The sequence below is a fragment of the Numenius arquata genome, chromosome 17, assembly GCF_964106895.1.
Source record: "Numenius arquata chromosome 17, bNumArq3.hap1.1, whole genome shotgun sequence".
Classification (NCBI taxonomy): Eukaryota; Metazoa; Chordata; class Aves; order Charadriiformes; family Scolopacidae; genus Numenius; species Numenius arquata.
Window position 1 is genome coordinate 1,207,925 of NC_133592.1, and position 22,067 is coordinate 1,229,991.

The following is a 22,067-nucleotide window of genomic DNA, read 5'->3' on the forward strand; positions in this document are numbered from 1 at the left end:
AATACCTTCCGTGAGAGCTGGCTTTGGGAGAGGATTCCTCTGGGAAAAATGCTTGGCTTTCCTCTAAGACGAACCTTAGAGGAGCGTGCTGGTGGCAGCACAGGGCAGGGGAGGACGGGGCAGGAGCCTCTCAGCAAACGTCCCTTCTGGTGCTGACACCCTGGAAGTTTGCGGCTGCAGAGATAAAATTCCCGGCTGGAATGAAGTGAGTGTTCTGGGAAACGGAGCACCTGCCCCGCCAGGTTTATTAACGGGGTTGTGTTAATGACCTGGCTGCCTGTGGAAGAAGGAGGGTGCTGGGTTCTCCCTGGCTGCTGCCCTCCTCGCAGGCAGGATGCTCGGGTCGCCCCGAGACACACACCCAAATCCCAGGGTTTGGAAAAGGCTTGTTTTGGGAAGGTGCTGGGGAGAGGAGTGCGGTGCAGAACTGGGGGAGCTGCTCCCCGTCACCTCTGCACAAAACACCCATGGTGTAATTGAATTTATTTGCAGGGAGGTCAGGAGAGGTCCCTGCCCCGAGGCCTCCCAGCAGATCAGGGCTCCACAGGAGCTGCTCCTGCTGGTCCCAGTGCGACGCTGGGGAGGCAGACGGGGTGAAACAGCTCCTTTGGGGCCATTTCTGAGCAGATGCAAAGCCCTGGGGAGCTGCAAAGGCAAAACCAAAGGTGCAACTGAAACTTAGAAACCACCAGGATTTCTGAACCAATTTTGGACCCCGATTTACGCACCCAGCTCTTTCTTTGGACTTGTGTGAACGTGGGCAGGTGGACGCAGCCGTCCTCGCCCCGGCCCCCCCAGACCCACCCTCCCGCTCCTAATACCTAATCAAGGCTGACATCTTTAGGGCCCCACAGAGCACAGCAGGAGCACGGGCATCATCTGCCAGGGACAGGCCGCGACTTTATTCTGTCTTTAAACATAGCAAATGGCGTCTCCTCTAATATCACTGCAAAAATACTTTGCCTGGGTAAAATAGTATGTATATACTGTACAAAGACATAAGTTTAATAGATCTTCCTATAAGTACATTTATACACATAAAACAGCATAAATTAGAAAAGGGACAAACGGGTATATAAAATTCTGGTTACGTACAAATCTGCTTAAATTAGCATTTACATTGTGGTTCTAACATATAGTCTGTTAAATATAGTGATGTGCATACAGTACATTGACACCCCCCCCAGACACGGACTAAAACAAGGGGCCAGCGGGGCCAGCTACTCACTGAAACACACCGGAGGAAAAAGCAGTGGCCCACCTTGGATTATTTTTTTTTTTTCCTCGTCTTGGGGACTCACAAATCTTGTTCTTCGAAATTCCCGGCTTTTCCAAAGCACTTCCCAGCAGCTGTCCTAAGCGCGGATGTTTGCTTCTCATCAGGACCTCTTGGCTTTGCCCGGCTGACCTCCGCGGCACAAGATTATCTACCAAAATCAAAACAGAAGGGCCTTACTTTTCCCAGCAACAGGGTGTGTTTCAAGTTGGATTTTACGCAGATGGGAGGAGAAGGGGGGAGGGATGTCCCGCAGTGTTTTACTTTCCGTTCAAAGGCAGATTTGCGAGCGCTTTATTTATTTACTTTCCCCCTCCCCAAATTTACAGTCCTGGGAACAGGAACCATCTGGCCGGGTGATAAGGGTGTCTCGGCTCAAGCTGGCATTGGGCTGAGCACAGCCGTGCTCGGGGCGTAACTGAGGTCTGTTTGTCTCGCTAAGTCCTCCCAAAAAGTCCCGCTCCTGGCATGGTGGGAGGGGAAAGGTGTGTGTCGTGTCTCTCTGGGGGCTCCAGAGTTAAACGCCTACGTGACAGAGGGGGTTAGGCGAGGGGAAGCGTAGCCTGAGTCTCAGCAAAGCCCGGGGGTGACAGGAAAGCAGGCGCAGAGAAGAACAGGCACCGGCGAGGACCCTCAACCACGTCACATCGGCCCCTCGTGCCACGGGAGGAGGCTGGAGACCCTGGGGTAAGAGAAGAACCTCCTTCTGCAGCACCCGGGGCCTCTGTGGACACCAACCACGAGCCAAGGGACACGGCTCCCCTTTCTCAGCTCCGGCCTCGCCAGGCGGGACCCGCATCTCCCAGTCCTGGCTGCAGGAGGGTCTGTGCCAGCTCCTCCTCCTGGGATCTGTCTCTCCATGGGCTTCGGGCCCATCACCTGCCCAGTTTTGAGGCTCAAGCATTGGCACTGGGTTCCACGTCTCCCAAGGGACCTCAGATAATGTACTGATAAACTGGGCTTAATCCTGAAAGCCCCAGCTGCCCAAAATGCCCGTCTGAGCTGCCATGAGGAAGAAGAGACCAGTCAGGTTCTGCCAAACTTGCTCATCCCCCATGAAACACGATTACTAGTAGAGCTCCGCTACGGCCTTTCCTTCGCTAACAGCCAGCTATTAAAAAAATAATCACTTAAAATCCTTAGTGCCACATATTCACACAACAGAACGAGTGAAGCACCAGCCAGCAAACAGCAAGGAGGAACCTGGGCAAATACCAGTCCCGCGGAGCCGAAGGTGCACCTGCAGCCTGGTGGCTTGGACTGAGATCCGTGGTTTGGAGCAGCAGAAACGCGTGTGGACCTGGGGCTGGGACATGGATCTCTGCACCCTGCCAGGGTGGGGACATTGTGCTGTGGAGGGTGGCCGTGGTGCTCCTGCCCATCCTCCCAGGGAGAGGCAGGAGCCACGGGCACACACGGGCAGCAGCATCCTTCAGCAGCACAGGCAGGCTGCCCAAACAGCTTTGGAGTTAGTCAAAAATTGATATTGACGTGAAAGAGATGTTTCTAAAGACTGTATTGATGATGGGGAGCAGTCTTTGAAGAGCTGGCCGCTGTCTGCAATCCAGCCTGGCTTAATGAAATGGCTCAATGGCTCCCCCGACAAAGCCTTCACATCAGCTCTGGTCCCAAAGCCGACAAGCTCCAGCCTCCAGCCAAATGCAGGACGGATCATGTTCACCTGGAAAAACACCGAGCAACCTGCTGGAAGAAATCACCTGAATCCCAGAAGTTTTAAGGAGATCCGCTGGTTGCGTTCCCCAGGTCCACACAGGCCATCTTGCTTGCTGGATCCTGCGGGACTTCTTTTGTCAAACCTCACAGCCCTACCCAAGAACTGCTCTGACCATGCCCTGGTGGGGAGAGCCACTATGGCAGCCCCCCAAAGTGGAGCTCGGCCCGAAGCAGACACCCCCCAACAGCTCCCAACACTGCTGGAAACCTCACCAACACCCAGAAACCTGGAGAAAGGCGGCAGCCGCTCAGGCAGGTAACCAGAAAACGGCCATGATCACAACCATCCGCAGCCAGAGCTGGGTTTGCTCTTCCCGTTCCGCAAAGCACCCCGTGGAGCAGCCTCCTCTCCAGCACGGCACCTTCTCCTCACCCCAGGCCCTCTCCTGCCATCCAGCTCAGTAACGCCTGAGAACTTCCTCCATAAGAGCAACAGCGGCCCTGAAAGCGCTTCATCCACCCCATCAATGCAAGCAGGAGACGGAATTTAACTTGTTTAACCTCCTGCTGCAGGATCCTTCAACAGCCCCGGCACAATCAGCAGCAACATCCACAATCACTCGTCGAGGCCACTTTTTATGAGCCCTTCTTGGGCTTCTCTCCTTCTGATCTGTCCCTCCTTCTGCTTAATGAAGAGGCAGTTTTTGACAATCAGCCACAGATTTTACGTTACACTGAAGCTGCTTTTCCTTGCTCTCAACAGCTGAGCCTCTGAAGTCTCGCTCGAGGTCAGGGGAAGGCAAGATGTTTCAAAATGGAGAGGAACTGCTGGGTCTGAGCATCGCTGCTTCTCCAAAAGTATGTCTAAGTTCAAAGCCGCACTCGTGGCGTGGGCTGCGGGTGAATATTCCATTTTGTCACAAGTTTTGAGGTTTTTAAATGTCTTTTTGTTGCACACTGGAAAACAAACAAAACCCTTCCCATGTTTCTGCAAAGCAGAACGCTGTCAAAACATTTTTGTTGGATAAAGTCAGGTTTTCTCTCCTTCCTTCTCTGCACAGAAGTGACCGATGCCTGAAAGCCCCCCCACCCACCCTGTTGGCACATCATCGAGACCGAACATCTCAGCGCTGAGCAAAAACAAGGCAGTTGAGTGAAATTCAGAGCATCAAAACATCCCAACCAAGTCTCAGGACGCAGCGGGAGCCAGCGCCGCGTTAGCTGGCAGACCAGATGCAAAACACATTCCCCTCCGCAACCGAGGGGCAAACCCCAGGCAGAGACTGGCTCTGGAAGCTCCAATGCCTAAAGCCACCCTATCAGGGAGTATTTTAGGAAAGCGCCTTCCCTCCCACATCACCTCCTCCCTAACGTTACACATGTAAGATACTCGGGCAGGTTAATTACAGCACAGGATTTTGAGAGATCAAAGTTCGTTTAATGAAGCGCCTGCTGCTGTACAGCAGGGATTCGGGGCTGCTTTCCTACGGCACAGCCCCGGCAGGGAGGCTCCAGCAGCAGCCTGATTCCCACTCACTGGCATTTGCTTGTCCCCAGACCACACGGTCAAGAGCAGGTTCAGCAGAAGGAAGCAAATAATTTCTCTCTGGCCCTGCTGCTCCCCTCAGGGGCCCGGGCCACCGGCTTCTCTGCGGCCACATGATTTTGACTAAAGGAAGGACATTTTAAATACCCTTTTTGGGTAATGGAGTAGGACAACGAGAAAACTCTTGTTCTCAGGTTGTTACAAGTGACAAAAGAGAATCGGCCTGAGGTTTACGCAACTCGAGGTGGATCTCGGCAGTGTTGTTTCAAAGGGAGTCAAGAGCTGGTCACCTTTTATCTAAATAACACTTTGCATCAGTTACTAGGAAAGTGCCTCTCAGAGGTCAGGCCCAGCACACGGAAGAAATCCTGGGATCCCGATAAAGTTCTTACTTCCTCCTTCCCTGGCAAAGCTCCAGCAGCAGGATATGTAAAAACGGAGTAAGGGATTCAAAAGTCTGCCAAGTCTACAGCTTGAAATCTATGACAACATTCTGCTGTATTAGCGCATTACTCTCAGGAAGACACTGCTGATCACAACCAGATCATAGCACGGTACCAACATCTGTCCATTTACGGGTTAGAAACTTAACACAATAAATGTAATAGGAAAAGGAGCCGGAGAGACACTGCCAGGCTTAAGTTAGACTTTAAACAGCCAGTATCTTCTTCCAACAGTAACTGAGGAAGTGCCACATAAAAATCATAAAACGGTTTAAAACTTTGTTATTCCTTTCATCTTTGTACTTGGAAAGGAGTTTCCTTTTCAGTTAGCTTGGAAATGAAGAGACTGGTGAAGTTCAGGTATGGCCCAGTTGCATTCCATGAGCTAACACAACCGACTGGAAATGCAACTGGGAGTGTTAAGTTTTTATTTCTAGATGATGGCGTTGTTCAAATTAAAGCTATTCCTGGTAATACTAGAAATCTGTGCAAGGCACAAAGGTTAGATCTGGATCTGAACGTCATTCTGCATCTGCACTTCATTCAACAAGTTTGTGCAGATCCATCTCTAATTATTAGGTTTGATCATCTTTGCCCCATCCCCAGCTGCCATTTAGTGGGCTATAATTTTCCTGGCACTGTCCCTATAACTTAATTAGTTATTTCAGGCTTCAAAGTGAACTGGGACAAGGTGGGGGCAAACAGTATCTCTTCTGTAAGAGGTTAATACTTTCTTCTTAGCCTGAGGGCCGAATTGCAGTTTTAGGGGTCCCGAATGCTCACAGGAGGAAACTCATTCTCGTCATCAAGACACACTGGTCCAGTTGCAAACTCATGCTCTGGGATAACCTCTCCTCGCAGGGCACCACCGTCCTCCGAATAACCTGTCCAAGTGAAGATACAAAACATTACGGATAAATGGATGGGAGGAGGCCGGAAGCACAGCGGAGACACTATTTTGTCACCTTTTTAGCACAGAGCTGCTTTCTCTGGCTTTTTGGCAGAGCTCTGGGGGGCTGAGAAAGGTATCTCCGTTGATTCAACAGATCAGGGAAAGGACTACATGGCTACAGGGGTTATATGGCTCCTGCAGCAGAAGCTTTCCTCCTCCCACCATGAATGTAAGCACGATTTCAGAATAATATCCACATTGTATGTGGACCTTTAGAGTCAGTATTAGAACGATAATCACTCAGTCTCCTGACACAACTTAGTGCTGCCTTCGTTAGGGTAAGGTCTAACAGGTTCAGGAGAATCTGTAGCGATCTTGCCACAAAAATAGTGCGATCTGACTTCTACACCCACAGTTTCAACACCTGGAAACCAGGAGTTTCTGTCTGACAAATTGTGGAGCTTGGATGTGAGCCCGTTTGCAGTGCAGCTCTGCACGAGGAGGAGAAGCACCGGCAAGGGATTCCCGGGAAGCAGGGGATGAACCGGGTGAGCTCCAGAGAGCTGCCCCGGTCTGCATCGCACAAGGGGCGTTTCTGGCTGAAGCCTCGGAAGCTGGGAGGCTCCGCTTTGCCCCAGGTGGCTTTCTTGCTGCTAGCCGAGGAAGAGCAGAGGCGACGCTTACCTGGCATGGTGGAAGTTGAAGGCACTGTACTTTGTCTGGCTACAGTCGCTGCATAAGTTTGAGGTAATGGAGGCCGAAGGTCATTTTCTTTGTTCTCCTCCATCTTTCCTGAGCCAAGCAGACTACCCGAACAGGAGCAAGAGAGGGGAGAAGAGTTAGTTCTGATCCCAACCGTTCCTCCCCCAGTACCAGCTAAGACAAGCGTCAACATCTCCTCGAAGAGCATCACCCACCCGCGTCACCGCATGCAGCCCCAGCAGCGCTGCGGGAGGAGAGCATTGTGCTCTACGAGTAAAGCAGGGGGGGAAAGCAGAAGATAGGGACAGCACCACTTCGGCTGGAGGACAATGCTGGCATGAGAATAGAAGGGAACAGATTGACCACAAAAGCTTTAGGTTACAAAAGCAAACAGTGTTTCTAATCACAGAGGGGGCTCCAAAGGGCTTCCAACAGGAGCGGACTAGCTGGGAAAAGCAGCCCTGGCTAGTTTAGGATGGAGTTTGTGCAGAGATATAGTATGATGTAACGTAACTCATGACCCAAGGGCCCTTTTCAGTCCTCTGATGCTCAGAGGAACCCATGTAGGAAGCTCTGGAGGGCTGCTCTGGGCCGGCGTCTGCGGTGTCCGAGGGCGGCCGGAGCACGCTGGACAGCGCAGCTTTGAAGTGCCGTAGTTTTGTGGCTTTTCCAAAAAACTGCTGGCATTTTCCTGGCTGACGGCCACCTCCCGGCTTCCAGCACATGTTACATTGCACCCCACCCCAAAGGCTTCACATCTGGAGCCAAGTAGCCCAGATCTGTGTTTTTGTGTGTGTGTAGGGGGGGGGTTATGTGCTTAATCAAATTTGCACACAAGCTGAACAGCAGCACAGAAGACTCTGCTGTGGCACAGCGTGTCTGCAGGCGTCTGTCTATGGGAGGGGTTGTTTACGGAAGCTCCCGGCGTCGCTTCACACCATCCCACCCCCAAAATCACCTCTCCAGCACCCACTCATCCCTGGAGAAGATGCTCTGCTCTCCTGCCACCACAGTGGTCAGCACTCTGCTGCTGGAGGCATCTCCAGAGGCCTGCCCACCTCTGCTGAGACGTCCCACAGCTGTCTAGGGATCGCAGATGTCCCTGGTTTCTTCTGCAAGGAGCCCCACGTCCCTGCCTGCTGACGTGGTTCCCACCCACGTCTGTCTTAAATCACAAAGTCAGTTCTAATGTTCTTGCTCCTACAGCTCAATTTTGTGCTTTCAGGTGAAATTTCCCTTAATTTTTTAGAAGATCAGCCTCTGGAGGTATAGTTACCTGTGTTTCTTAATTAAGACACACTCCCCTCCATCTTGCGGGTCCAAGTTATAGATATAGAGATGTCCATCTGACGTAGTCACCAACAGTCGAGGCAGCTTCTGAATCCTAATAAGAAAAGCATCATGAGGCCCAACACATCTGCGCTGGCCCAGAGATACAGCACGCACTTGCGCTGCCTGCTCTGCAGCCATGGGTGCAAGATAAGGGCCCACAGTGGGGGTGTTCTGCAGAGATAGCCGTGTCTGCTCACAGGCTGGCGTGGCAGAGGGGACGCAGATGTCAATACGTACGTGGAAAGGGCGCAGATGTTCCTTTGTCCGGAGATGTTCAGGCGGACAGTGGCAAAGGCTCGATCCTGGTTCATCATGCCCGATACCTGAGCAGGGAGGTAGTTGGTAGCAGCCTGGAACATCTTTCCCATGTAACCGCTCCAGGTTGGAGGCTCTTCTGGCCGGCTGAGGGGGTCACAAAGCAGCTTCAGTGGGGCTACCGCAACCAGCCACGGCAAAACACATCAGGAACAGCCAAAATGATCCTGATCTCAGATATGCAAAGGATTTGGAGCACCTGCACACATTGTGCACCAGCCTAGCGGGATACAGGGGAAGGAGGCAGGGGACAGTGGCAGCTGATAAACCCCGAGCAGGCCTGGAGAGGCTGACAGCAGGGATGCTTATCCAAGGAGTGAGTCCCACAGGACACAAAGGCAAAGAGATGTTTTCCAGCTGGTATTGCTCATGGAGAGTATGTGGGGAGGAAATGGAAGCCAGCTGCATAAAGGCAGATGTCTGAAGCGGAGACATCCCTGGGGCAGGCAGGTTAACCCAGGCTCACCCCCTCACCTGTCAGTGAGATGCTCCAGTTTAAAGATGTGCACCGTCTCCGTGTTGCTGGAAGCACAGAGGAACTGGGAATCCATGCTGAACACAAGAGAGCTGATGTTCACATACCTGGGGCCAAGCAAAGACAGGACCGGTCACTTCATGGCATAGTGTTCAAGGGGAATTGCTATGTTTTGCTCATAGACACACACACGCCAAGGAGCATGCTGCCTGGCTGCTGCCGAGCCCGCGGGCCGACTGATGAGCATTTCCCTCATCCCTTTGCTCGGCACAGCTCAGGGTAACCTCAAGTTAGTGATAAACAGCCGGGGAGGTGGAAATGCCCTTGCTCACAGGACTGCGGAGTGAACATCTGTGCCAGCCTCACTACAGCAGCTAAAGCTTCTGGTACTGCAAAGGCCAGGGAGGACATCCAAAGCGCGAATGACTTGCAGATTCAAAACATCTCCTTTGAGAGGGCAAGAGTCAGGCTTATAACTTTGGGGACTTCATTATTTCAAGTAAGAAACAAGAAAGGACAGAGCAAATGGAGAGAGTCTACCTCTGTTCTCTGCAATCGCCCTGTTCTGCGACACACTGAATTGAATCACTAAACTTGCCGGAGGCAGCTGGGCGCAGCGTGGCTGTCTGGCACAATGACATTTCTATCTCATACGCTCGCTCTTGTTTTCTTTCTGCAAAAGATGCCAAAGCCACCAGGATCTGACGTTGCCCTGTCCCTGTGTTTACACTTCTGCTCCGGGAGCCCTCTGTGTACTTGTCACCGACAGAAGAATGAACTGACCTTTTCATCCCTCGCCGGAATTCATAGAGCTTTTGCCCACCAGGAATGGAAAATACACGAATGACTGTGCCCTGCAAAAAATGCGAATAGATTTTTTGATCATGCAGGAGCAGGGCAAAGAGTGCAAGCCCTTTCCCTGACACACCCAGGAAACTCAGGACGTGGCAAAGGCCCCTCCTGTTTGCCAGCCAGGGTCAGTCTGAACCTGATACACTGGCTTCTTACAAGTCAGAGTCCTTTCGGTGCCCCTCCTCTGTTGGCTGTGTTTAAGAACGGGCAGCTCAGAGGTCATGCTCTCCATGGGATCCCCCTGCCAGCCGCGAGCAGAGAGCACAGGCAGCAGGGAGGGTGCTCGCAGCTGCGCTCACTCACTTTTTCGGAAGCACTTGCCAACTTTGAGCCGGTGGAGTTGAAGGCGAGAGCAGCCAGAGGCCCGTCATGGGCAGGAATGGAGCAGGCTGTTTTCTGTAGGGCAGAAGGTGATGTGAGTGCAAAGAGACACGTTGCTCCTTGAACTGCGTAAGGGCAGGGTGTTCCCTGCCTCACACCCTATCCAGGCCTGACGATAGGGATTCATGGCATCCTATCACACTTATGGTATCCCTTCAGCATCCTCAGCATTTCTTATCTTTGCCCTGCCTTGAGCTCACTCTCCACCTACTAGGGCCACTGTGATTACAGAAAGCTCCTTTCAGGGGCAGAGGTCCTCAGCTCTCCACCTCTCCAGGTTGTGGGATCGCTGTCTCTGAAGCCTGGCATTTCTTTGTGTAGAGACAGAGCCGGCCTCCCTGCAGTTTGCTCAGTTCTACAGCAAATCCTGCTGCAGCGACACCACCCTGATGCCTGCGGGGAGCCCAGGCCCTCGCTAGTACCTCTCACAGCAGCAGCATGTTTTCCCCTTGTGCTCTGCTCCTCCCCTGCTGCAGATCCTCGGCTCCCGCTGCACGTAGAGAGCGACAGCCTTATGTAATCCAAAGCCCTGGCATAAACAGCAGATAATCATGACCCTGCTTCCAGCCAGGGACAGATTTCCTGATGGGGCTTTAGACACCTCAGCGTCTCTTCGGGTCCAGCATCCCTTCCTGCTTGCGGCACGGCAAAGCAGCTGCTCCAGGTCCTGCACTGTGGCTGGAGCAGCTCCAACCCTTCCTGAGCCAACCTGGTCACATCAATCCCATGGGGGATACGCTGCTGAACCCCCTATAGGAACCCCCTATAGGAACCCCCGTGTCAGCCTGGCAGCAGCCCTCAGGCTGTGGGGTAATGGGTCACGTTTTCCCTTAATATCCCACACTGGGAGATGGATGTCCTCATCTCAAAGAGGCTGCTTCGCATGGCGTCCAAGCAAGGGGGATGGGGAGTGTGCCTGCCCCGGGCAATCCCCTCGCAGTCTGCTCAGGGGAGTGTATTTATTCATCCTTCCCAAAGGCCCCGTTGGCTTTGCTGTGGTTCTGTTTGTTTTCAGTCCCTGTCCGTATCCAAAGGGGCGAGCTTCACACTTACCAAAGTATTTCCGTCGTAAAGCGCGATCTCTCCGCTGGTTGCGCTGCCGGGATAAGCCAAGTAGGAGTTGGCGTGGTTGATCGAGAGAGCGCACAGACCTGGCAAGGCAAGAAGGACACAGCTGAGGTTGTTTGCTGGTGGAGGACAGAAAGCAGAGCCGCAGCCATGGACACCGCAGGGGGTTCAGGCTCTGTCTCATTTTGGGGCAGCGTCCGGCACCGGGCGCATGCCGGCGGCGTGCTGGCAATGCCTCGGCCATGGGGACACCTGCTGGTATGGGACAGTACGGCTCCCTTCTCCTGGCCACCGTCCTCCCCAAACCCTGCTCAGAAGGAGCCCAGGTCCTGCTTTTGGGCACACACTTGGCTTCTCCCCCTTAATCATCTCCTTTGAGAAGCCAAGAATAGGTGCATGAAACACAGCAAGGGACATCTTGGTCTCAGGGCTAACAGAACTCCTGTCCAGGCACATCTGGGCACCTCCAGACGTGCACAGGGTGTAGGTGCTGGGTCAGAAACTCAGATGAGCAGCGCGGTGTGGACACAGCCCCGGTATGAAGCCTGGCACGTGAAGGCTGGCATGGCAAGGCTGGGGCTGTGGGGCTGGGCAGCGGCGTTTCCTTTTTCTCTGAATGGAAAAGGGAAGCTGAGAAAGACAAAGGAAATGCCACAGTTGTGCAGGGAGTTTCCGGCTTGAACCTAGCTAAATTTTAACCATGGGGGGAATTCTTCAGCCATCTGTTTTTATGCCAACATGAGCATTTGAGCAGGAATTACGTGATGAGACAGGGATGGACGGATATTTTCATCCGCCTGTCCCCCAGGTGACCTCGGAAAAGAGCATCTCTTCCTGCCTCTCATTTCTGCCGCTGGTGGGGGACCCATCCCGGTGAATCCTGTCACACACAGAAACGGGTCTCAGTTGCCTCCTGCACCACGTCCACGGGCTCACAGTCCTCCCAAACCCGACTCAAGGCTTCAGCGTGACCTGAGCTTCCTGGCGCCCGCCGGGGGGTCCCAGCTAGTCCCCCACAGGGAGGAAGCTGCGGGGTTAAAGGTTGCTGGGGATGCTGCCAGGCTCCCCAAACAGGACGCCCGCACGCGTGCACGTATACGCACGGACGTGCGCACACATGCCATGTAACCCGTCCTGTCAGGACACGGCCCTGGCCCAGGCCCAGCAGCGGGGAAGGATCGGCTGAAGCTCTCATTTTAGGTCATTGTTTATAACTAAACAAAGAGACCGTGGCGGAGCCAGGAGCTGCAGGATCAGCCAGGGGGCCCCGGGGATCCACTCCCTATCAATCAGAGGCATTTACATCATGCCAGGGATGGCACGCACAGGGGAGAAGAGGCTCCGCAGCAGCAAAGTGCAGGCAATTGAAAGGCACCTAAAGGAGAGGTAGGAGGGAGGTAGGAGGAAGGCAGCGATAGCCTAGACTGCTGTCGTGATGAGCAAGGGTGTCTTTTCAGGATGGTCTCCCCTCAGCCCAGGCAGCACAGGGGGGGATCAGCGCAGCCCCTTCACTTGAGTGGAGGATCTAGAGAATGCTCGAATTAAAGAAAGCAAGCTCTGAGCGGCTGGTGTGAGTCACCCGCTCCCTCTGCTCCGCGCCTGGCTGGGAGAGACGGCTGGGAAACTGGGCCAGGGGAAAACACAGATGTGAGTGTACTGGGCTGACCTCAGGGACACACAAAGAACAAGGATCGCAAGGGACATGGGCAGCCTTTGAAGATGTCCCTCTGCTCTTGGCAGCCCCACAGCCCTGAGGAGGGTTGGTGCATGAAGTGGTGGTGCTCAGGAGGGAGGAGGCAAGCTGGTGCTGCACAGGATGGCACCCCTGGGAACGTCACATCACAGGTGGCTTCCTTGAGCACCATGGAAAAAAAGCTACCGCATCCAAGAAGCCTGGCCTTGCCCCCAGGCCAGCAGGTCCAGGGGGATCTGGGGTCTGGGGGGAGCCACGTGAGGTGGTTTCCAAAGCTGCAGTCACCCCCAAGATGTGCCCTTACGGCACGGACGTCAGCGTGAGCACTGCAACCTCCTCAGTGCAAATCCTGCCCCTGACATGAGCCACACAGAATCAGATTCCATAGAATCACAGAGTATCTCAAGTTGGAAGGGACCCATAAGGATGAAAAACAGCACTTCTGAGCACACATGAAACACATCAGGCTCACCCACTGTGGGCATTTTCCTCTCCTGCGTGGAGGAGGCTGGACCAGGAGCCAGTTCCTGGCGAGTAACAGCCAGGGATCTCACTGCAACTGGCAGCAAATCCCAGTCCTCACCGTGCTGGTGATACTGTGCCCATGGTTCATAATTTGCGTTGTGATCTCATACCCCGGCACCACAGATCCCTGCTCCGAAAAGGGTTGTCCGAAGAGCAGTGAGGCTGAACTGCCTTGACCTCCTGGACACACTGTCCTTGAGGTCAGGCTTGGGACCGAAGCAGATGGTCCAGGGACAAAGGGAGCACGCGTGGCACAGCGCTTGTCACTCAGCTCATTTCAACAACAGCTGCTGCGATAAAAGGGTTTTAAAAAATTGAGCCTGTATGAAGCCCTGTGATCCGCAGCAGCCTAGTCCTGTCCCGGGGAGCGCTGATTGCTGTTGCTCTTAAACCATGACCTGATCGTTCAGCTCCTCTGCAGAACAGCTTCAGGCCCGGGTATCCCTGCCCTTCCTGCCGCTGCTGGGCTTTCTCGGGAAGGTTTTAAACTTTAATTATATTTGCAGTATTTAGTATGTTTAATCCACATGGAGAGGCCATCTGTTGAGACCTGAAGTAGGTCAGGGGAGCTGCCGGAAAAGCGTCCCTTGAAAGCCCAGAAGGCAGGCGTGAGCACATCAGCAACTTCCCGATTAACCACCCGTGAAACGATGCCGCAGCCTGCGACCGAGCGGGACATGGCAGCGACACACGGCAGCACTGCCGCCGGCGCTCAGCCAACTTTCCCTATCCACCGCTAAAAATAGCTCCTCTCCCATGAGCAGGAAAGCCGGATTCACCCTCTGCTGCACAGAGAGGATCTGTTCTGCAGCCACCTGCCCTGCCCCTGGGGTTTGCAGCGTGTATGGAATAATATCAGGTGGCAGCCCCGGCTCATGGGAACTCCCTGGCAGGGAATTAGTGCTGTGCCTGGCTGTGTTTTCAGCCCTGGGTGATCTTCACGGTGCTAATCGCTTTGGGAGCTGACCCCAAGCCTGTAAGTAATCACAGCTTTCTACCTGCATGTCCATGGCCAAAAGAGAAGCTGGGTTAACCCCAGGTCTGCAGGGAGTGCCGAGCTCTGCAGCACAGACTGATGCCGCAGAGCTGACTCACGCCGGCGGCACGGGGAAGCAGGGGGTCCTTTGTCCGGAGAGCAAAAACGCCGCCGGACTCTCTGATGCAGGGCACGGTGAAGGAAGGGCAGGGAGCCCCGGAGGGAGAGATTCAAGCTGTCCTATATGTGGAGGGAAACTTGCGGTCCTGGCCTGTCTTACGGCTTTCCGCTTGTGAAAGAGAATCAAGGCAGAGTGCGGGAAGCTGGGAGCTGCGCAGACATCCCGCACGAGGACAGGAAGGGATGGAACCTGGGAGGTGAAGTCAAACCACGCTGACCTTCTCTGCTCTCCTGTCATGTCTTTGCTCAGGACAGGGTTTCTGCTCTCCCAAGCCCAACTGACTGCCTTCATGCATTTCTGGCTCCCCAGTGTTAAATTAGGACACACAAGCTACAGGCTTGTTTAAATTCTAACATGTGTGTTGTGTTGTGGCTTTACACAGCTCCTGCAGAGCTCACCTCTCCCTTTCACACCGTTCTCCCACGCTTACCTGTTGTATTTGGAGGTGTATCCAGAATAGTCTTCAAAAGCTTCATGTCCTTAATGTTATGGATGTAAATTGACTCCTCCAGGCAAACAACCAGCCTCTGCAAGGACACAAGGGACATGCACAGAACCCCAGCAGCACAGGCACGGTGCCTCTGCCTGCTGCTCCCACGGTTCGCACACCCAAATCTTCACTGTCAGAAAAACTCAACAGGAATTTCACGCACACTGAAACGTAACAGAAATGTGATCTCTTCTGCTTCTCCATCCCCTCTCACTGGACAACCTTTGGTTCTGTGTGACTCTGCTTTGGAGAGCTGCCTGGTCTTGCTTTAGAAAGTAGCTAAAACATCACGACTTCTCCTCTGCTTGTCCCACAGCTCATCTTCCACAGCCCCAGGCCCCAGGAACAGGAAGACACATCAGGGTTATACCTTCGCCATGGGACTTTGCCATCCATTCCTACCCCAACTTCTCTTTGCAGTTCTTTTCATAGCAAATTACTTTTTGATCATAAAGACCAGGCAACAGAGAGGCTGCCAGCCCTGCTCGTCAGGATGCCTACAGCTGGGAATACGTGCCCCTTGCCCAGAGTTCTTCCCTGATTTGGGAGCAAATATTTAGGTGGTGGGCCTCCTACTGCTGCTAAACCTAATGCATCTGTTCAGCAAATTAATGTTTCTTTTACTGTTTGGCATCAATACGGAAGAGTCTGCTTTGTGTGCCCTGAGCTGTGCAGCAGAATTGCATAAACAGGGCCAGGAAACATTTGTTCAGGGAGAGTCACAGTGTTTATTTAGTGTTTCACACGGAGTATTTATACCATCTCGGCAGATGGGTAGGGCATTTCCAAGTTCATGTGCTTGTACCTCTTCTACTGAACCCCTCAGGAACACCCACCCACCCAGCCAAGGGCAGCTGTGAAGAGAGGAGCTGCCAAGGAAAGGCAGAAAGGAAAAAGGAGGCCTAACGCTGTAACCTTTGCACTGAGCCACCACCTCTGTCACCTCTCAGCTTTGTATCTCAGCTTGGTCCAGATCTCTGTGTTACCACGGAGGCATTTTGCACAGAGGTTTTTTTTTTGGGACCGAGCTTTGGATCCGGCTGAAGGGTTGTGCTTTCTAAGTCCAGCCAGCGCACGGTTCCACCTACGTTAGTGCCAAGTGTTCGGAAGCACTGAAAACCTCCCAATAAAAATGTAAGGCCAGATTCCATCCGGGCTCCTGAAGCTGGAGCACCCGAATCCATGTACAGGAAGCCTCCACCTCTTTAGAAATGAGGCCACTTATTTAGTATCTAAATGTGGAGCTTAGTCACTAACTTGAAACACCCACATTAGAAAATCTTTGCCTTGCTCCACCATTACTCTCGGATCAAACTCTTTCCCACTTCTATTCCTGCTAACCACAGCATCTGGGGCTGTGTCAGAGCCATTCTGCGTTTCCAGGAAGACTTTGCCATTTCTACAGTAACAGCCATCAACTTGCTAGCAGAGACCGTCAGAGGAATATTTATACAGCTGATTTCGGCAAAGCCACCATGTGTTTTCCCAGAACTGCAAAACGCGCTGCTATTGATGTACAGGTGAAGGGAGGTTTCCAGATGACAGCAAAGCAACAGCCAGAGCTGCAGCAAGGGACAAAATCCAGGAAAGTGATGGGGGTGGGAGGTGAACAGGCACGGGAGGCCTGGACAAGCTCAGCAGGAGTTGGAAGGGGCTGGTGCTCTGCCTCCTGCCCTCCACGCAGCCCCAAACCCTTCCGTGATGAGGAATGGGGTTTATCCTCGCTGTGCACACAGACAGAGCCTCACAGAGGGTGCCTGGGGTTGTGATGGCTACACAGGGTTCAAGGCACTGTGTCTTGTACAAAATGTTACTGCTCACCAGTATTTTTCTCTAGTTCTTCAGTTTGACACCAATCAGGCTGGATAACTGAGTTATGTGTCGAGGACTTAAACGTGCTGAGTATGGACACAGCCAGGGAAGAGCATCAAACCTCTCCAAAGAGCTCAGCAGGGTCTCAGCAGTGAATGAAAAGCCAAGGAGGCTGCGGGAGGGCTCCTCGCTGGACCCACAGCACAGCCTTATGCCCCACTTGGAGACAAATCACCATCTGCCTTAACACACTTGAGAGATATGATGGAGCTCAGAACAAAGAATCTTCAAATCTCTCCAGGTTTGTCTGTGCTACGGCTGGAGGATGAGCTCAGCCCAGGATTTGAACCCAAGCTCATAAAGCAGCCAAGGAACGTGGGTGCAGAGCTGGGCCTATGCATCACCTTCAGGCCGTCTCCAGAGCAGCACGTGGGGAAAAGCCTGAACTTACTTTATTCTCACACTAATCTCCTAGAGCTGCTAAGCAGAACCTCCCTGTTTATTTTTACACCTATACATCTATCTGCAATTCAAAGGAAGTCTTTATTTTGCCAGCTCCATCGTAAGTTTAAGTGAAAAAAATCAATTTAGGACAGATTTAATTGTAGTACAGGAACTTCTGGTCAAACACAGCTTTACTGGAAACTCAACCCAGAGTTTCCTTATGGGAGAGCCTTACTGCAGGACTCGCTGTTGCTAACTGAGGAGAGGCTGATTATATACAATTACACAGACTGCTTATTTCTTCATTGTAAAATGTCCTCTGCTTCTTACGGCATATACTTTGAAAATAATTATGGACAAAAAGAAAAGATGATTTAAAATCCTCCAAAGGGCTCCAGGCTGCATGAGGCTGTGTCAGTTCAGAGAATAAATAACACTCTAAAAGCCGCCTTCTAAGTGCCCTGAATGTTTTCTGTACCTTTAAAAATAAACCAAGGCTGCTCGCAGTACTTGAGAAGCAGCCTTTCACCTCATCCACGGAGTTCAAGTTACTCCTGGGTTTTGTTACCAACTTTGAAGGTCTCATTTGCAACCAAGAAGGCAGAGGTGGGCCTGAAGTCAGGATGTGGAATTCAAGGGGAGGGAGAAAGATGAAAAGGTGTTTTTTTGGCAGAGCTGCGTGCTGAATAGGCAAGAAGGCAGACAACAAAAAGCCTTTGTGTAATCACTACGAAAACAAGGACTTGGCTTCATTTTACTGAAGCAAACAGTGGGCAGATGATACCCACAGCCATCCCGCTCCCCACAGCCAGCCTGCTCCTCTGTCAGAGGCCACCAAGCCTGAAGTGGAGCCTCTAGCAGAGGACTGGGACCTGTCCCTCCAGTCCCAATTCACAGTCTCCCTGCAAACCTGCCCAGGCCACCGCTGCTCTGCCGGGCAGCGCGATCCCAGCTGGAAAGTCAACACCAGCAAAGAGCCAGAGTGGGATGACTCTGGGTCACCCCAGCCTCTTACCTGACGATTCAGCCGGATGGACAGTATGTTACTGGAATAGCTGTAGTTGCAGATCTCCGTCCCTTTCTTGAAGTGGTAGACATTCATTTGCTGTGGCTTGGCATGACTGACCACAACCACAAGGCTGCTGGAGAACAGACGCTCCACGATGTAAACATCTGGGATTTCATCTGGGCACAGAAGGAAAGCAAGACAGAATCTTTAGCTTGGCTTATGGTTGGTTTGGCAGCAACAAGAGACTCAACTCAAGAGGGAACCGGGTTGGAACGCTCAGTGCTAAGGTGTTTGACATCTGCTTTTGCTAAAATTTCTCATACCTGGCACAAAGCATTTAGGTCAGAGCAGGAAGGGGTTAATGAACTTTCCCCTGAAGGCAGAATTTAAGCCAGCCCCTTTTGACAGTGCAATTGTGCCTCTCCTGGGCAGGGCCCTCCAGCTGAAGCTAATCCTTGGCCCTCCAGCTGTAGTTAATCCTTGGGAAGGGGTTATAAAAAGGAGGAGCTCACCCACCTTGGTCAGAGGTTTTCCTGGAGGAAGTGAATAATCCAGGGCTTGCTGAGGTAAGGCACAAGCTGTGTGTAATCCTGTTTATTTTGCATGGTGTCTGGTTTCTCCTAGCCTCAAGGAAGGCTGACATGTTTAAGCTCTCCCCGTCACTGGGGTTGTGGTCTCTAAAGAGCTCTAGTGTGGCTGTGGGGAACAGTGGTGGGGTATGTCTTGCAGAGACCGTGTTTGGGATTATTCCTTTTGTGCTGAGAAGGCACCATTATAATGGTCCTGGCAGACCTGTATTTAAATCATCAGGGACTATAACTTTTAGAGTAGGTAGCCCTGAATGGTGCTCAGTGCTTGGACTGTGCTGTGTTGGAGGTACAAGGGCTGCTCCATGACCATGATGTGGGACTGCTCATGTCTCAGTCCATCACCTTAAGCATGTCACCACCAGGGATCTGTTTCCCTTTGGCCTGGCAGGGGACAATCCAAACTCCTAAATACTTTTTAACATAAGTATAAATGTATGGCTTGCTGCTGTATAGCAGCTTAGTTACCCTGTGAGACAAAGAGGAAAGGAGCCTGGACACTGTTTCAGATAATGCAGCTATGTCTGGTCACTGAATGTCCTTCTATAGCCAGTGGAGAGAGACTACCATATCCCAGGTGTATCCTTAGTGCATCTCAGCTGAAGCACTTCTGTTCCTGGCCTGAACCAGACTAGACTACATGCTCCATGAGGCCTGACTTGTTTCGGGCTCTTAAGTGCCTTGCTTGCTCCTCTGAACACAGCTAAGAGCTCAAAGCCTGCTGTGAATGGCCTTCTTACATGGAAAACCTGTTAAAAACATCTTGCTTGTAAATACCACATTAGACTAAGCCTGTGAGTTAAGCAGCATCTGTGCTGGGAGCCTGCAGTCTCCTGTCCATGTATCCGAAACATGCTAGTGGTAAACTACCTCTGAATGCTGGTTTGCAGGACAAACTGCTGCTGTCAGACTGACAGCAGTGAAAAAGAAGGTGGACTCTAAACTTGAGGGAGTCCTTCAACTTTGTTAAAGTACTGCTGACTGTTCAGAAGCTTCTCCAAGGCTGTAGCTCACTCTAAAGGCTGCTGTGCACAGGGCAATAACCAGAGCTGTTCCTCTCCTGATATGGGTACAGCAGAAACAGATGCCATCTCCGCAACAGCAGTGGGTGGAATCACCCCCTCGAGGCAGATACTCCACTGCAGTGGAACAGGAGACTTACTGCTTTCATGGACCTGGTCCAGTTGCTCCACAGAACTTAAGGAGAAAAGCCTGTATCCAGTTGTGGTTCCAATTGCCAGGGAGCTGCAAAGACAAGACAAAACCCTGCTAGTTCAGATCTGAAGGCCTCCAGGTGAGAGTCCCTGCAGGTAGGGGAAGTGGGTAGTTCCTGGTACAGAGATCTGTGAAGGCACAACTTCAATTTCCACTCTCAATCTAAAGCACACAAAGTAACAAACCCAAGAATCTGGCTTTCCATCTGAGGCTATTCCGGCCTACAGAAAGCGAGTATCACTGTGGGACAGTGAACTATCATCCATTCACGTTCCTGTGGCTGCTGGAGGAAAAAATGGGCACATCCTCATCTGGGAAGTTGCAGATTGGGACCCTTGGGACATAAAAAGGAGACTCTTTCCTAAGGCAGGAGCTGATCCATCCACACTGACTTGTGAGGGCTGTGGAAGCTCTGCTCTAATGGCAGCAAGTCCGTGCCAAGTGCTGTCTCTGCTCAGTTCCAGATATAGTAAGCAGCAACATGTAGGTCTTAAATCAGCAGCCAGCTCGAATACCAACACACAGCGTTTGTGCTGGTGGTGGTGGCCAGCAGGTTCACGTCAGCAGCACATCGCCACCCATCAAAGCACTCTTTGTTTAGACACAGCAAATGCAAAGCAGTGCTGCGAAGGTAATGACATTTCCAGGTGTGACGCTGCTATCTCTGATTATTATCTTGTACCCCAGGATCTGGACTGATCTCGGCTCTGGGCGATGACTGCCAGGCACCGTGTGCGGCTCGCTGCTTTGGGATGTTTGTTGTGCCACTTGGAAACGGGTCTGAGATGACTGGCTTTGAAGCAAGTAAGCCACAGGTTAGCAATGGTGTAAGGGCCAGAGGCTCCAAGGAAACGCTCTGTTGTCCTGAGGCGGTGGTGGGCCCACGAGCCTGCGCAGGGCTCTTGTCAGGGAGCCCTGAGCAACTGCCACCTCCGAGGTGGCCACAGATCAGCAGACAAAGCCCTCACAGACAGTCACTTCTCTGACCGCCCGAAAATGCTTCCCAAACCGCTGCAGAGGTAAAAAGGGGTGATTCCTCTTGAATTTGCCACCCCGGAGACCTAACCTGGGGGCCTGTGAGAGTGCCTACCCAGGGCCAGCTGCCCCCCAAGAGGGGCCCTGTGGGGCCGGGGATCCCCCGGGGCCGGCCCGCGCTGGACCGTGGATGGGGAAGAGCCTCGCCCAGGGCCCCACGGAGCATGATCCGTGGGGTGGGGGTGTGTGTGGGGTGTGCCCCTGTAGGTTCAGCAGCCCCCCCCGGGGGTCCCGTGGTGCCTGCCCCGCTCCGGGCCCTCATGCCCGGTAGGGGCCTTGGGGCCGGGCCCCACCCGGCCGCTGCCGTCGCCCCCCTCCCCCGCATCTCCGCGGCTCCCGCCCCGCTTACGTGCAGTCCTGGTTGTAGGAGAAGCAGCTGAGCACCGCCGGCCCCCCCGGGGCCTCGGCCGCGGCCTCCATGGAGCGGGCGCGGTGGCTCGGCCCGCTCCGGCCCCCGCGGCGGCGGCGCCTCCCCCGCGCCGGCCCCGGCCCGCTCCGCGGCGGCCAGGGGCGGTGCCGCCTGCCATTGGCCCGCGCCCCGCCGGAGGGACCGCCCCACTCGCAGATGGATCGGCGGATCGACCTATGGGTGAGGGGCAGGCGGGACGGCCCCGCCTCCCGGTTGCGCGGAGCCGGCTGCTATTGGCTGGCTGCAGGGAACAGCTGTGCGTGGCCACGTGGTGATGTTGTGGTTGCATCAGACGCGCCCGGGCAGATGTTGCGGGGGGGGGGGCACATCTGGGCGCTCATCGCTGGCCACAGCGGCTAGAGCGGCGCCACGAAACGGATGATGCCGCGGCCTCGGTGACCGGAAAACAGGCCAGCCCTTCCCTCTGCCTCCGGGACTGAGCAGGGCCTTGAAGAGTTCAGTTTTTCCACTTTTTTTTTTTTTTTTTACAGATTTTCCACTCCAAACTTCCACCCTGCTGCGCCTGTGCACGGAGCCGTCTCCCTCCTGTGATGTATGCAGCTGCCTCCTTGGGGGGTCAGATCTAGCAGGGGAAAATACAAAGAAAAACCAACCCCCCGAGCTAGTGGCTCAGTGACGGATACTGTAGGAGTTGGCGCGGGACGGTAGGGGCGCGCAGAAACGCGGGGGCCGAGCTGCAAACCCCCTCCTTAGATGAGTAATCCTCATGTGAGC

The 22,067-nt window shown here is 53.3% G+C and overlaps 1 protein-coding gene across 2 annotated transcripts; it reads right to left on the reverse strand.

The window, feature by feature from the left end:
- Positions 1 to 874: 874 nt before the first annotated feature.
- WIPI1 (WD repeat domain, phosphoinositide interacting 1) lies at positions 875 to 21,384 on the reverse strand. 2 transcript variants are annotated; one of them, XM_074160325.1, is made up of 13 exons: positions 21,273 to 21,381; positions 19,836 to 19,918; positions 18,093 to 18,262; positions 14,762 to 14,858; positions 10,942 to 11,039; positions 9,811 to 9,903; positions 9,439 to 9,509; positions 8,655 to 8,762; positions 8,103 to 8,267; positions 7,810 to 7,917; positions 6,516 to 6,637; positions 5,723 to 5,823; positions 875 to 1,427 (listed from the first exon to the last, which is right to left on the reverse strand). In XM_074160325.1, exons 1-13 carry the CDS (start codon positions 21,341 to 21,343, stop codon positions 1,380 to 1,382), a joined length of 1,335 nt encoding a protein of 444 aa, XP_074016426.1. In that variant the 5' UTR covers positions 21,344 to 21,381; the 3' UTR covers positions 875 to 1,379. The 2 variants fall into 2 exon arrangements, with proteins under 2 accessions (XP_074016426.1, XP_074016428.1); XM_074160327.1 differs by having other exon boundaries at positions 877 to 1,427; positions 5,670 to 5,823; positions 21,273 to 21,384.
- Positions 21,385 to 22,067: the final 683 nt, after the last annotated feature.